This window comes from Pan troglodytes, chromosome 10 (genome assembly GCF_028858775.2).
Source record: "Pan troglodytes isolate AG18354 chromosome 10, NHGRI_mPanTro3-v2.0_pri, whole genome shotgun sequence".
NCBI classification, from domain to species: Eukaryota; Metazoa; Chordata; class Mammalia; order Primates; family Hominidae; genus Pan; species Pan troglodytes.
In genome coordinates this window covers 102,349,878-102,363,818 of record NC_072408.2, presented here as the reverse complement: position 1 = coordinate 102,363,818, position 13,941 = coordinate 102,349,878, and the positions used below count along the sequence as shown (strand labels likewise).

The 13,941-nt window shown below is 38.8% G+C and overlaps 2 protein-coding genes across 9 annotated transcripts in view; one reads left to right on the top strand and one right to left on the bottom strand.

The window, feature by feature from the left end:
• Positions 1-2,933, top strand: part of USP44 (ubiquitin specific peptidase 44) — a 35,632-nt gene extending 32,699 nt beyond the window's left edge. For all 7 annotated transcript variants that reach the window (XM_054663429.2, XM_001144539.8, XM_054663427.2 and 4 more), the window contains one exon: positions 1,141-2,933. In XM_054663429.2, the coding sequence (XP_054519404.2) occupies positions 1,141-1,340 (200 nt within the window). In that variant the 3' untranslated portion in view covers positions 1,341-2,933. The remainder of the gene's footprint in view (positions 1-1,140) is intronic.
• A 2,211-nt stretch (positions 2,934-5,144) lies between these two features.
• Positions 5,145-13,941, bottom strand: part of METAP2 (methionyl aminopeptidase 2) — a 40,316-nt gene continuing 31,519 nt past the window's right edge. For both annotated transcript variants that reach the window (XM_009425972.5, NM_001280056.1), the window contains 3 exon segments: positions 7,481-7,584; positions 6,563-6,678; positions 5,145-5,835 (listed from right to left, as the gene is read on the bottom strand). In XM_009425972.5, coding sequence (XP_009424247.1) covers positions 5,583-5,835; positions 6,563-6,678; positions 7,481-7,584 — 473 coding nt within the window. In that variant the 3' untranslated portion in view covers positions 5,145-5,582.

Here is a 13,941-nt window from a genome sequence, read left to right as displayed (position 1 = left end):
AAAGTGCCGGGATTACAGGCGTGAGCCACCATGCCTGACCCAATTTGCCTTTTAATACAGATTGAGTATATCTTGTCTGAAATGCTCGGGACCATAAGTGTTTTGAATTTTGGATTTTTTTGCATAGACATTATGAGGTATTGTAGGGATGGGACCCAGGTTTAGACATGAAATTCATTTGCTTCATATACACCTTGTACACATAGCCTAAAGATTTTATACAACACTTTAAATAATGAAACAGTTTCATTAACAGAGTGCATATAACAAAGTTTGTGTACATTGAGCAATCAGCAAACAAAGGTGTCACTATCTCAGCCACTCATATGGACAGTCTGGTGGTTTGGCATCACCATAATTCCTGGCTGATTTTTATATGCTAATATAAGCAGTCATTAGCATACTTATGTGCATGTAATGTACATAAGTGCATTATGCTTATGTGCCCATAAGTTTCACAGTAAAAAATATTAATACAGTGGAAAAAAATGTGTTCAGGGTTACTTATGACATCATGTTGACACAAAAAGTTTTGGTTTGGAATTTTTTTTTTTTTTTGAGACAGTCCCTCTATCACCCAGGCTTGAGGGCAAGCTGTGCCATCCTTGCTCACTGCAACCTCCGCCTCCCAGGTTCAAGCCATTCTCTTGCTTCAGCCTCCTGAGTAGCTGGGACTTCAGGTGTGCACCATCACGCCTGGCGAATTTTTGTATTTTTAGTAGAGACAGGTTTCACCATGTTGGCCAGGCTGGTCTCTAACTCCTGGCCTCAGGTGATCTGCCTGCCTCGGCCTTCCAAAGTGCTAGGATTACAGGCATGAGCCACCATGCCTGGCCAGATTTTGGAATTAGGGATGATCATCCTGTATGATTAGTGGCAAAAGCATTAACTGGTAGATTTACACAAAGAATAAATAGTGTCAGGTACTCTAATCAGTCACATGCTGTGAAAAACTTAAGCTACTTTTAGAATAAAGGTAGATAATTCCAGGGTAACACTGCCCAATCTATATTTCTCATTAAAGAAAAATAAATTGGCTAGAAAATTATTTTCCCTTTAGAAAAAGCTTCTCACTCAATGCCTTTCATACTAGAATTTTCTGAAGTCCCTTCATAAATGTATTTCTGTGCTTCACTCTAGGGTTCTGGGTACACTGCAATGATTCCAAACTAAGCATGTGCACTATGGATGAAGTATGCAAGGCTCAAGCTTATATCTTGTTTTATACCCAACGAGTTACTGAGAATGGACATTCTAAACTTTTGCCTCCAGAGCTCCTGTTGGGGAGCCAGCATCCCAATGAAGACGCTGATACCTCGTCTAATGAAATCCTTAGCTGATCCAAAGACAATGGGGTTTTCTTCCTGTGATTTATATATATACTTTTTAAAAGACTGATGTACCATTTTAAACTTCATTTTTTCTTGTGAATCAGTGTATACTACATTTATACATTTTATATCTAACAATTTTTTTTTTTTTTACAAAGTATAAATGTGTATATCAACTGAAGGTAACTACTTTTTTCAAATATTTGGAGTTTTAAACTTTTGGTGTTTACCTCAGACTGATGTTACCTCTTTTATATTTTTATGTCTTAATTGGCTCGGATGATGAACTTGTGCAATCTTCTACCAACAAAGTTCAAGTGGCATCATTTTATATACATGTATCTTTTTCAGGTATTTTCTATACAAATTCTTAATAGATGGAAAATTAGACTCTACTTTGGTCACTAATAGTCTTTCATTTGTATATTGAAGTTACCTTGCCCCTTGGAGTTATTGAAGTGACATGTCAAGGTATCACCTAAATATTCTTCAGTCACACTCACTGGTATTTCTGAGGCTTTGTGTGTTAACAGGCCTTGTAATTGACATTATTTTGGTTAATGTAACCTCAAAATTGTTTTAGTAATTGCTCTTTGGCATAGTCAAACTATAAATGAAAATGGCAGCTTTACAAATAGTATATTTAAGTGAACTCTGGAACTATGGACATGAAAAAATGATGGCTGGGATTTATGATTTTTGTCTGGCAGCAAACAGGTTTGTCCAGAAGTCTAATAATTAAGCAGTCATAAAAAGTCTGAATTTAGCAAACCAGTGTATGATGTTATTCAAATAGTTTACCTTGGGTATGAGTTCATTTTATAATGTCTGATGACATTAGATCTCTTAAAACTTTATGTATTTTTTTAGTTCAAAGGAATAGAGTCTTGAAGAGAAAAAATTATAGGGCAGAAAAGGTAAGTGTTCAAAATTGGCAACTGGACTATTATTATGTCTAGCATCTCATTCTAAATAACTAAAGCTTGATTTACTCTTGCTAGGATTATATGACTACTAGGTAGGAGCCTCTTAAAACACTGGCCCTGAGCATTAAAAAAAAAAAAACTAAAAGCTATCTAAACTTGAAAAAAAAAAAATACAGTGTGAGTCACTCTTTTTCTTCTTCTCTGATAATCTCACTGGGTTTCTTTAAAGAAGTCCTGTTGCTGCTAACTTTATCTTATTTGGAGAGGGTAGAATCAACTAATCTCTGTAGACCAGCTATGTAGCTAAGCTCTGTTAACCACAGGAAGATCATGTATCCTTTTTTTTATAAGTGGGTTTATTTGCAGGTTGAAGTCTTAGTGAAAGATAATATCCTGTAGAATGCTGTTCACCACTAGTGATCATCTGTTTGTTAAGTACAAACTTGAAAGAGATCTCTACCAATAAGTTTTTCTTAAATTTCACAAAACAAGTCATCTGGGTTAGCTGACAGTGAGGTGCAGTGAGACTTTTATCACTGAACAGACAAATCATTTGTGCCAAAAATACATCTGGAATATTAAATGGCTATGTTTAAAATTGTTCATAATACCTATGCAAGTTGTTACCTCAACTGTTACACACTTAATACCTCATTAAAAATTTACATGGTCAAGATACCAGAGTCTACTCTTTTCTAATTTCAAGGACTATTTTTAACGTTATACATTTTAGCACGTCATTTTAATGGAATTGTAAAAACTCCTGAGCTATTTGTAATGGTATCGTTGCTTGTACTTATTTCAATATAAAAACATACAAGAGGTCAGGCGCCATGGCTCATACCTGTAATCCCAGCACTTTTTGGAAGGCCGAGGCGGGCAGATCACAAGGTCAGGAGATCAAGACCATCCTGGCTAACACAGTGAAACCCCATTTCTACTAAAAATACAAAAAAAAAAAAAAAAATTAGCCAGGCGTGGTAGCATGCATCTATAGTCCAGCTACTCAGGAGGCTGAGGCAGGAGAATAGCTTGAACCCGGCTGCAGTGAGCTGAGATCGCGCCACTGCACTCCAGCCTGGGTGACAGAGCGAGACTCCCCCTAAAAAAAAAAAAAAAAAAAACAAACAAAGTGACTTTGCCCTTTACTTTTTAATCCCTTAAAACTAACAAACACCTATGGGGGGAGGCTTGGAAAAGGGGGATATTACTGGGGGGGTCTGGGAAATCTGTAGTACTTTCCACTAAATTTTAGTGTGAAAAATGTCTCAAAATACCAACAATAAAATTAAAACCTAAACAATAAACAGAAACTTAGATTTCTTACTATTTATCTTAAATCTCAACATGGACGTCTACATTCTGCTAAGTTGATCTAACAAAAAACAACATGTTTTAGTTGTAAAATAATTTACTAAAGGCACTATTGTTAAACATCAAACTAATAACTTGTTGCCAATAAGGTACATCGTTGTAAACATAACAAAAATTTAAGAGATACATGGCTAATAAGCAAACAATACAATTTTAAGTGACAGCTTTCCTACTTACAAGATCATGTCCCTTCCAGCCATTACAAGGGCATACAGTGATGCCATTGCTCCCAACAGTTACCTGGGAAGGGAGCTTGGAGCTCCTAATTGGTTTGAGATCATGACTGCCAAGGTCTTTAAAAGCTCCAAAAGTCTTCACTCATAAAGGTCAATTCTAAAATTGCTGGGTTTAGAAATCAAGATACTTGCTTTATACTTCCACATCAAAAAGATACGGACTCAACCCCAAAGGAGCTAGCTGGAGGGCCCAGCCCTGACAGTATGTCCAGGCATGAACTGGCGAGCTCTGCTGCTAGCCACAGCATCACAGAGAATGGAGACATTAGTTAAATGTGGCTACTGAACATTAGCACCATAATAAACATAGCTCATACAGCTAAAACCTAGATTGTTTCCCGACAAGGTAACATTCATTTATAGCTCTAATGCTGAAAGAGCAGCTTTTTAATGTAACAGATGATCTAGGTACACAAGTCAGGTTTCTCTTCCTAGGATAAAAACGTTCAACAAAATACAAACTAAACAGCATCCCAGAGGCAATAAAATCTCATTGTACTGAAACATATACAAATTAAGGCTACCTTGATATATAAATGATTTAGAAATTATGATGGAACATTCCCATAAAATTACTTAAATATAAGAATTCAATTTGTCAAAGAATCAGTAGTGGGCCTCAGTTCAAACAAATTAATATTACCATCGTTACATTCAACCTAATACACTTTGCCGCTATAAGGAAAGTAACTGTAACCTCACTTCCTGAAATACCACTAGTAATGTTAAGAATCCAAACCTGTCAAAGGGGAAGGTATTACAGCATTTGCCTCATGAATGAAAAAGTCCAAGAATTTCAACTTAATTTTTCTAATTAGAACAAGATCCAAACATGGGAAGTTTTTTTTTTTCTTCTTTGCTTTTGTGGCTTTAATGCCCTTTTGGTTTTCTGAGCAAGCTGAATACATTCCCTGATAAACACCACCACTGGACAAAGGATCTAAACATTGAGATTTTTACTAAATCAAGGTTTCGAGTTGGCACAATGTTCCTACTAAGTCAAGTTTCAATTAGCACATCTTTCCAATGTCAGGAGAAAAAAAGACAAGGACTACTATGTCCTACAAAGAATGGTGAAATATTCCTAAAGCTGTATATTTATGAAGAAAAGGTGATTGTCCCTTTTTATGCATGTGTAGATCTTGTTTTAGCCACTATGCCAGAAAAGTCTCAGTGTAGAGGTCTACATTTCAGATAAACGTCTCTGCATTTGCCTACATTAAGTTTAGCTATTTATCCTGTCCAGAATTATAACCACAGACATTGAGATGTAGCTCTCAGATCTGAAAATGTCTTTATTTTTTAGAAAATGGATTCCAGGAAGGTTAAAAAGCAACACCAGAGGGTATAGGTGCAGAACTGGATGTAGTCATTCAAAGCATTCAAGTAAGAATATGGCAATATAAATATCCAAAAAGTATCTCTTAGGTATTCAAAACAAAACGTATAAGTCATTCCTAACTAATTTGAGCTTTATAGCATTTTCCTAGACAGGAAGGGGAAAAACAGTTAGCATTTAAAAGTCCGGAAAGCTTTTTCGTTGGTTAATTACATTAGACGGTTTGCCTTTGTCCAAATTCCTTCTTTTTTAAACATGGATAAAAGTATTACATGGGTCCACTGTTAAAACAGACAACATGTGGAAATTAATTCTGGTATCATGTTTTCCAACAAAGCTCAGAAAATAAAGGTGTTGAGGTGGCTTTGGACTAACTTTAATAGTCATCTCCTCTGCTGACAACTTCTTTACATGTTGGACGCAACAGGATGGTATGTTCAAATTGCGCTGTATATGATCCTTTAATGTCACATAATGGTGGATATGGATCTACAATGCCCAAGTCACACAGATTCTTCAGAGCCATCAAGTATTTACTTTCTCCCAAGCGATCCAGCCATCTGCGGCAGAAGGCAAGGGTGCCAAAGTTTTCATTGATGACATTTAACAAGTGTTTTGTTCTTGGAAGCCTAAGAGGAGAAAATCCAAAATTAATTGTTGGCAAAAGAGTTACGAACTGATTTCCCTCATTAAGAAAAGCCCAGACCTTAGCTGTGTCTTAGTAGTTGAAGTCCAAAAACTTTTATTGTTGCTCTTTCAACAATCAAAAGCCAGAATGTATAATAGCCCATACTTAATTATAGATGGCAGCTGAATAGGACACCAGCTGGAGGCCATCTTATCATGTTTACGTGTCTACGCACACGCGCGCGCGTGTGTGTGTGTTATATTCCCCACTACAGACCTACTATAGGGTATTATCATGTGAATTTCCTTTTGTGTGCAGCAAGCTCAAAGACCTGCATATAAAAGATGTAAATGCAGATTTCAATCATCTTCAAATGTTAAAAAAATTCAATGTAAATTGAAAGACACTGTAAATGGAAGTTTACCAATGGGAAAATATTAAAGCAAAAACCTAGGAATGCTAGCAAAATAATCTCTGACATTTATGATTATCAGAAACCAGACTTGAAGAGAGCACGTGTGTGTGTGTGTGTGTGTGTGTGTGTGTGTGTGTGTAATTTTTATCTCAGTTAAAATGTTTAACAGGCTATTTTTTTTTCTTATTGTTGGGCTACAGAACTCTACATTCATGAATATACTATTTTGTATGTATGCCACATTTTTTTAAAATGCTGTTAACTCAGAAGAGATGCTAATTAGCCACATAAAATCAATCGTCTCGTCTCTCACCTTATTGGCACATGTCCAACATCAAAATTTTTCATGTAATGTGAACATTCCATATCATCATGAACAACACCTTTTCCTGTACTACCAAAGGTTTCAATTGCATATACTTCTCCTTCCTGAAAAATAAATAAGGGTCAAGGGGAGAGAAAGAAGAAAAATTCAGAACAAATCACAATTACCATCTCTCTTTCTCTCTCTCTCTTTTTGAGACACAGTCTCTCTCTGTTGCCAGGCTGGAGTGCAGTGGTGAGATCTTGGCTCACTGCAACCTCCACTTTCCAGGTTCAAGCGATTCTCCTGCCTCAGCCTCCCGAGTAGGTGGGACTACAGGCACGTGCCACCATGCCTGGCTAATTTTTGTATTTTTAGTAGATACAAGGTTTCACCATGTTGGCCAGGCTGGTCTCAAACTCCTGACCTCACTCAGGTGATCTGCCTGCCTTGGTCTCTCAAAGTGCTGGGATTAACAGGGCCGAGCTACCGAGCCTGGCCTACAATTACCATCTGTTGAAGTCTCTACCTGATTAAGCAGCAACATGAAATAGCCCCTGGCAGTCCTTATCTAGCCTTGCCCTATTTTATCTCCTTAGCACTTTTTGGTCTTTCTGCTTCCCCCTATGAATTTTGTTCACAGCTCTACCCCTAGAGCCTACTATAAAGAGACTGGCACCTGGGAATGCTCAATAAATATTCATTAAATGTTGAATAAACAACCCTTTCACAGCCCCAATTTCCACAACTGATTTAGTGCTGACTATACACGATTTGCAAATTCAAATGGCCCAATTCCTGGCAGGGTGAATATGGATGACAAGCAGCTAATTCTGGTCAGTATAACCATATACTTAACTACCACGACCTTCTGCTTGGAAGAAAAAAATCTCTTCCATGGAAGTAAAATGTTAGTGACACACATACCTCCATTCTTGTTGCCTCCCCTCCTTTCACAATCGGCACTGTTTTTCCAGCATGTATTCTATATTGCCCAATTGAATGTCCATTTAGATTACGGATTGGTTTCACTGTTATAAAAAATAGGGAAATAAAAGTCATTCAGGATCTCAAGAAGCAAAAACAGATCTCTTACATTTTGGTACAGAGTTCAAGCATTTATTCAAAAACCAGGTATGGCTTTACTAAATAACCTTACATTAAGGTAGTTTAATATAAACTGGAATCTAGTGGAATATAAAAAGTAGTTAGTTGCAGTGTTATTAATACCAGAAGTAGGCCAGGTGCAGTGGCTCATGCCTGTAATCCCAGCACTCTGGGAGGCCGAGGCAAGCGGATCACCTGAGGTCAGGAGTTCGAGACCAGCCTGACCAACATGGCGAAACCCTGTCTCTACTACAAATACAAAAATTTGCTGGGTGTGGTGGTGGGGGCCTATAATTCCAGCTACTCAGGAGGCTGAGGCAGGAGAATCACTTGAACCCGGGAAGCGGAGGTTGCCGTGAGCCAAGATCACATCACTGCACTTCAGCCTGGGCGAAAGCAACTCCGTCTCAAAAAAAAAGGTGCTAGAAGGGAGGATGGAAGAAAGAAATACAGGATTAAGGGCACAAGGGAGGTCATCTAAGGAGGTACTGTTAACAACAAATAAAATGCCATGTACACAAATTATTAGAAATGTAAAAAATACATATTTGTATTGTTACAGACCAAAAGATAATGTGAAAGATACTGTTAATATGACAGTATTATAAAACTTTATATCAACATTTCAAATGGTCATAAAGAAAACCTATGTGGCTGAGACACAGTAATTAAGAAATAGAAGTAAGAAAGAAGAAAGAAAATCTAAACATCCCACTGTCCTGACAGCAATGACAGAATAGACAAATTGTGGCATATTCACATGAGGGAATAACATTCAACAATCAAAACAAAAAGCTAGGAATACATTTAACAACTGGAATAAAACGTCTAGCTTTTTTATTCCAGTTGTTTTAAAACTGACAAAATGAGCAGAAAAAGGCACAATTACATATATATTGTACAATTCCACATATATATAATAGTTCAAAATTAGGCAATAAAACTAGTTTAGGGATGCATAATTAGGTAGTAAAGACATAAAAGCAAATGAAAATCCTTTCATACTTGCAGTGCTGATAAGCTAAATATATTTTAAAATTCAGACATCATTACTATTTCTCTAAGACCTGGCAAACTGACCCCACAAGCCAAGATGGTGGCTCACTAGAGGCAGGCTGCTGTAATTGGAAAGCAGTGTATTGCTGCTATGGTTTGAATGTATCCCCCAAAGGTCATGTATTGGGAATTTCATCCCCAATGTGATGGTGTTGGGAGGTGGGACCTAACAGGAGGAGTTTGGGCCATGGAGGCACCACTCTCATCAATGAATTCATGCCATTATCTCAGGAGTGAGTTCCCTGTAAAGGACGAGTTTGACCACTTCTTGCTCTCTCTCTCTCAAACTTCTCATTGCCCTTCTGCCTAATGCCATGGGATGATGCAGCAAGAAGACCTTCACCAGATGCCAGTCCCTCAATCTTCCCAGCCTCTAACACTGTGAGAAATCAATTTATGTTCTTTATAAATTACCTAGTCTCAGGTATTCTGCTGTAGCAGCACAAAACGGACTAAGAAAACGAGACTGAGCGTCTTCTGGAATACTGGCAATATTCAATTTCTTGAGGAGTGAGGTTACGTAGCTTCTGCAATTGAGAAGCTGAGTTTTTATGCTTTGTGCATTTTGTGTTAATATTTCAAATTTTAAAAAAGGGCTAAAAATGGCCAGGTGCAGTGGCTCACGCCTGTAATCCCAACACTTTGGGAGGCCAAGGCAGGAGGATGACTTGAGGTCAGGAGTTCAAGACCAGTCTGGCCAACACAGTGAAACCCCACCTCTACTAAAAATACAAAAATTAGCTGGGCGTGGTGACACACACCTGTAGTCCCAGCTCTTTGGGAGGCTGAGGCAGGAGAGTCACTTGAACCCGGGAGGCAGAGACTGCAGTGAAATGAAACTGCACCACTGTACTCCAGTCTGGGCGACAGAGTCTCAAAAAAAAAAAAAAAAAAAGGTGGGGGGGAGGTCTTAAAAAAATTTAGCTCTATAACTCTAGAATCCTCAGTATGAGCTACCTTTCTTCTAGAGCAGAATTAAGTAGTCTGAAGCAATGAACAAGTATGTTACAAACAGTGGGACAACAAGAAAAACAAATCAATTCACTCTTCACAACAACCTTCTTATATAAATGTGTCAAAGTTGTCAGACTCAAACAGAGCTAGGGAAAGCCGTGAAGAGAGGGTTCTCATGCTTATACACCTGATAATGAAAATGACTATGAAAACCATAACCTTGCACAAAGCCCACTGCAACCTTACACAAAAAAATACTTCTGCAAGGACATCTGCCCAACAACTGCCTGCCCAACCTCCGACTGGCGTCACTTTTGTTATTAATCTTTGGAGCCAAGGATAATTATTTCAAAACAATTATGTCATCCTCATTTTCGTCTTCAAAAACCTCTGTCTTCCTTACCTCCCTGAATATGCACAAGTTTACTATGGCATTCCCACTGCAATGCTCTATTCCCAAACATCATTTTTAGAGAGCCTCTGTTTGTTATTTAGGTTGACAAGTAACAAGCTTATTTTAAAATTCAAACTTTGCAAACTGACCCTTACAAGCCAATCAATTTTTTTAAAGAAAGTTTCTTAGCCATACCAACCTAATATGTTAGTTACACAGAAAAATGAGGGTACAGGGGAATTCATTTTTTACTTATGCAGGTTGTAACAGCACAGGCTAATTCTGGGACCAGTAATTTGTTAACAATCACTTTTTAATTCTATTGCTTCCTGATCAAAGGAGATGAAGGTACTCCTTTGATGGCCCAGTTGTGCTATGTGTTTTGATTTGTTCTGGAAAGTTCAACCCGGAATCCATTTCTTCATCTCCCTATTATCATGATTTTTCCACATCCTCTCTGCTTAAACTATAAAAATGGATTGTTGCCTTAAACTAAGAACCCTGATCAATAAAATAACAGGGATCAAAAGAGGGGTACTGAAATAATGAAACCAAAAATGCTGCACTAGCTTAGTGGAAGAGGTAAAAGGGTAGATATTAAAAATCCCGATGTTGCAGGCTGGAATTATTATGCAGTGACTAAAACATTAAGTCAAACTGTCACCTACCATACCTTGAAAGGCAGACCACATACCAAACAAGTTGTAGAATTAGGAGAAAATGAAAGGAAAAAGAGAAGACATTGGTATATGTTGGCTAGTGTTGGAATTTACCAAAATTTCAGCAAATTCTCAAAAAAGAGAAATAACTAACTCTAGAGGTCGTCCCCCAAGCAGACTGCTACAGTGTGTACTCCAAGTTGACATAAGACTCACGAATTTGGAAATAGATTCTGTTCATTTGTAGCAGTGAACCTAGAAATCAGAAGGTCCATGTTCTAGTCCCATAAATTCCTCAAATTAACTTGGCATTTATGCTTTTAATCTCAGCTTCCTTTGGGTTAAGAATCTTGCTTCTGGGGAGCTCATAAAGTGTTAATAGAAGCAGCAACTCCTAAAACTGGTTCTAAGCTATTTAAAGAACTGGACAAAACATTTTCCAAAGAAAAGCACACTGGAAATGAGATCTTCTAAATTCTAGCCTTTAAAAATCTTTTGCTTTCCTTATGGCTTTGGCTAGGATACAAAGAAAAGTATGTTTACCCTTACTAAGGAACATAGTAAATTTAAACCATGTCTTAATGTAAAAATAAATTGTAAAAATTTCACATAACAGTAAGTAAAAGCCAAAAGTAGAATATGTGAATCGGCTGGGTGCAGTGCCTCACACCTGTAATCCCAGACTTTGGGAGGCCGAGGCAGGCAGATCACCTAAGGTTGGGAGTTCAAGACCACCTGACCAACATGGAGAAACACCACATCTACTAAAAAAAAAAAAAAAAAAAAAAAAAAAAAATAGCTGGGCGTGGTGGCGCATGTAATCCCAGCTACTCGGGAAGCTGAGGCAGGAGAACTGCTTGAACCTGGGAGGCGGAGGTTGTGATGAGCCGAGATCGCGCACCATTGTACTCCAGCCTGGGCAACAAGAGCAAAAGTCCCTCTCAAAAAAAAAAAAAAAAAAAAAAAAAATCATGAGAATCATGGAAGGATATCTAATGCTATGATTTTTATTCTCCTCCACATATGCTTTCACACTGAGAGGAGCCAGCAGGGGAAAGGCTGAGTATGTAGAGAAAAGGGGTAATAAGGTGGTATCTCAAAGGAGGTGGAGGATTAACACTGAAAAGAAGATCCTTAACGCAGTGTTTGAGCTAACAATTTTAAAAAATTTTAAAGAAAATACTGTATAGAAGACAGAATATTTCTTCCTTGAAGAACAGAGATAAAAACATAAGAATAGGGAGAAGGTGGGCAAATCCCGGCATTTGCCAATCCTGGTATTTTGCCATGTTCTTCATGCAATGTGGAAAAAATGTTAAAGAGTGTTAGGCTTGTTTGGCTATTTTTCTCATCAGGTAAGTAATTTCCTGGATGCGAAGAGCGATTTGGAAGAGCCTGAATAAGCACTGTATTTGTGGCACTAATCCCAGAATTGGGGTGAGAAGGGGACAGAATGACAAATATTTGTTGGATACTTAATAAATTCCAGGCACTATCACACAATTTACATTTCTCAAAATAAACTAGATACCATTAACCCTACTACAGTCAAGAAACTTGGGTATTCAGGTTATAGATTTATCTAAGACTCCAAGTAAAAACTGCCTGAACCCCAAAGTGTGTTTTCTTCATTATCCCACACCTCCTACCTAAGTGTGAGTAACATCAAGAGTATTCTGGGCCGGGTACAGTGGCTCACGCCTGTAATCCCAGCACTTTAGGAGGCCAAGGTGGGCAGATCGCCTGATCTGGCCAACATGATGAAGCCCCATCTCCACTAAAAAAAAAAGTCCAAAAATTAGCCAGCATGGTGACACACACCCGTAATCCCAACTACTCGGGAGGCTGAGCTTATAGTGATCCAAGACTGCACCACTGCTCTCCAGCCTGGGTGACAGAACGAGTAAGACTCTGTCTCAATAAATAAATAAATAAATAAGTATTCTGCTTTGCACTTGTGTTCACAGGATTAGAGATCTTAAAGAGAATATCTGAAAATCAAATAATAAAGAAGTTAAAGATATAGATGAGAGAAGAATTAAAGCTGCCAACACAGGGTCTAGGCAGGAGGAAGGGAAATGAAACCTTGAACAACAATGAAATGGAAGAATATCTTGATATCAAAAAACATATATAGGCTGGGCACGGTGACTCATGCCTGTAATCCCAGCACTGTGGGAAGCCGAGGCGAGCGGATCATGAGGTCAAGAGATTGAGACCATCCTGGCAAATATAGTGAAACCCCGTCTCTACTAAAAATACAAAAATAAATTAGCTGGGTGTAGTGGCGCATGCCTGTAATCCCAGCTACTTGAGAGGCTGAGGCAGAAGAATCGCTTGAACCCGGGAAGCGGAGGTTGCCGTGAACCAAGATCGCGCCACTGCATTCTAGCCTGGGCGACAGAGCGAGATTGCGTCTCAAAAAAAAAAAAAAAAAAAAAAAAAAAAAAAAAGCATATATATTAGAAATAAAAAGAAATATTTTTTAAAAAATACAAAAATTAGCCAGGTGTGATACTGTACATCTGTAGTCCCAGCTACTCGGGAAGCTGAGCGCACTCCACCGAGTGCTTGAGCAAGGGGGTTGGGCTGCAACCGTGCCACTGCACTCCGGCCTGGACAACAGAGGAAGACTCTTTTTTATTTTTTTCCCCAGACGAAGTCTCACTCTGTCGCCCAGGCTGGAGTGCAATGGTGCAATCTTGACTCACTGCAACCTCTGCCTCCTGGCTTCAAGCGATTCTCCTGCCTCAGCCTCCCGAGTAGCTGAGATTACAGGTGTGTGCCATCACGCCTGGCTATTTTTTTTTTGTATTTAGTAGAGACGGGGTTTTACCGTGTTGGTCAGGCTGGTCTCAAACTCCTGACCTCAGGTGACCCACCCACTTTGGCCTCCCAAAGTTTTGGGATTACAGGCGTGAGCCACCACGTCCGGCAGACTCTGTCTAAAAAAAAGAGTTGGGCACGGTGGCTCACGCCTGTAATCCCAGCACTTCGGGAGGCCGAGGTGGGCGGATCACCTGAGGTCTGGAGTTCGAGACCAGCCTGGCCAACATGACAAAACCCCGCCTCTACTAAAAATACAAAAAGCAGCCAACTATGGTGGCACACGTCTGTAATCTCAGCTACTCAGGAGGCTAAGGTAGGAGAATGGCTTGAATGGCTCGAACCTGGGAGGCAAAGGTTGCAGTGAGCCGAGATCGTGCCACTGCACTCCA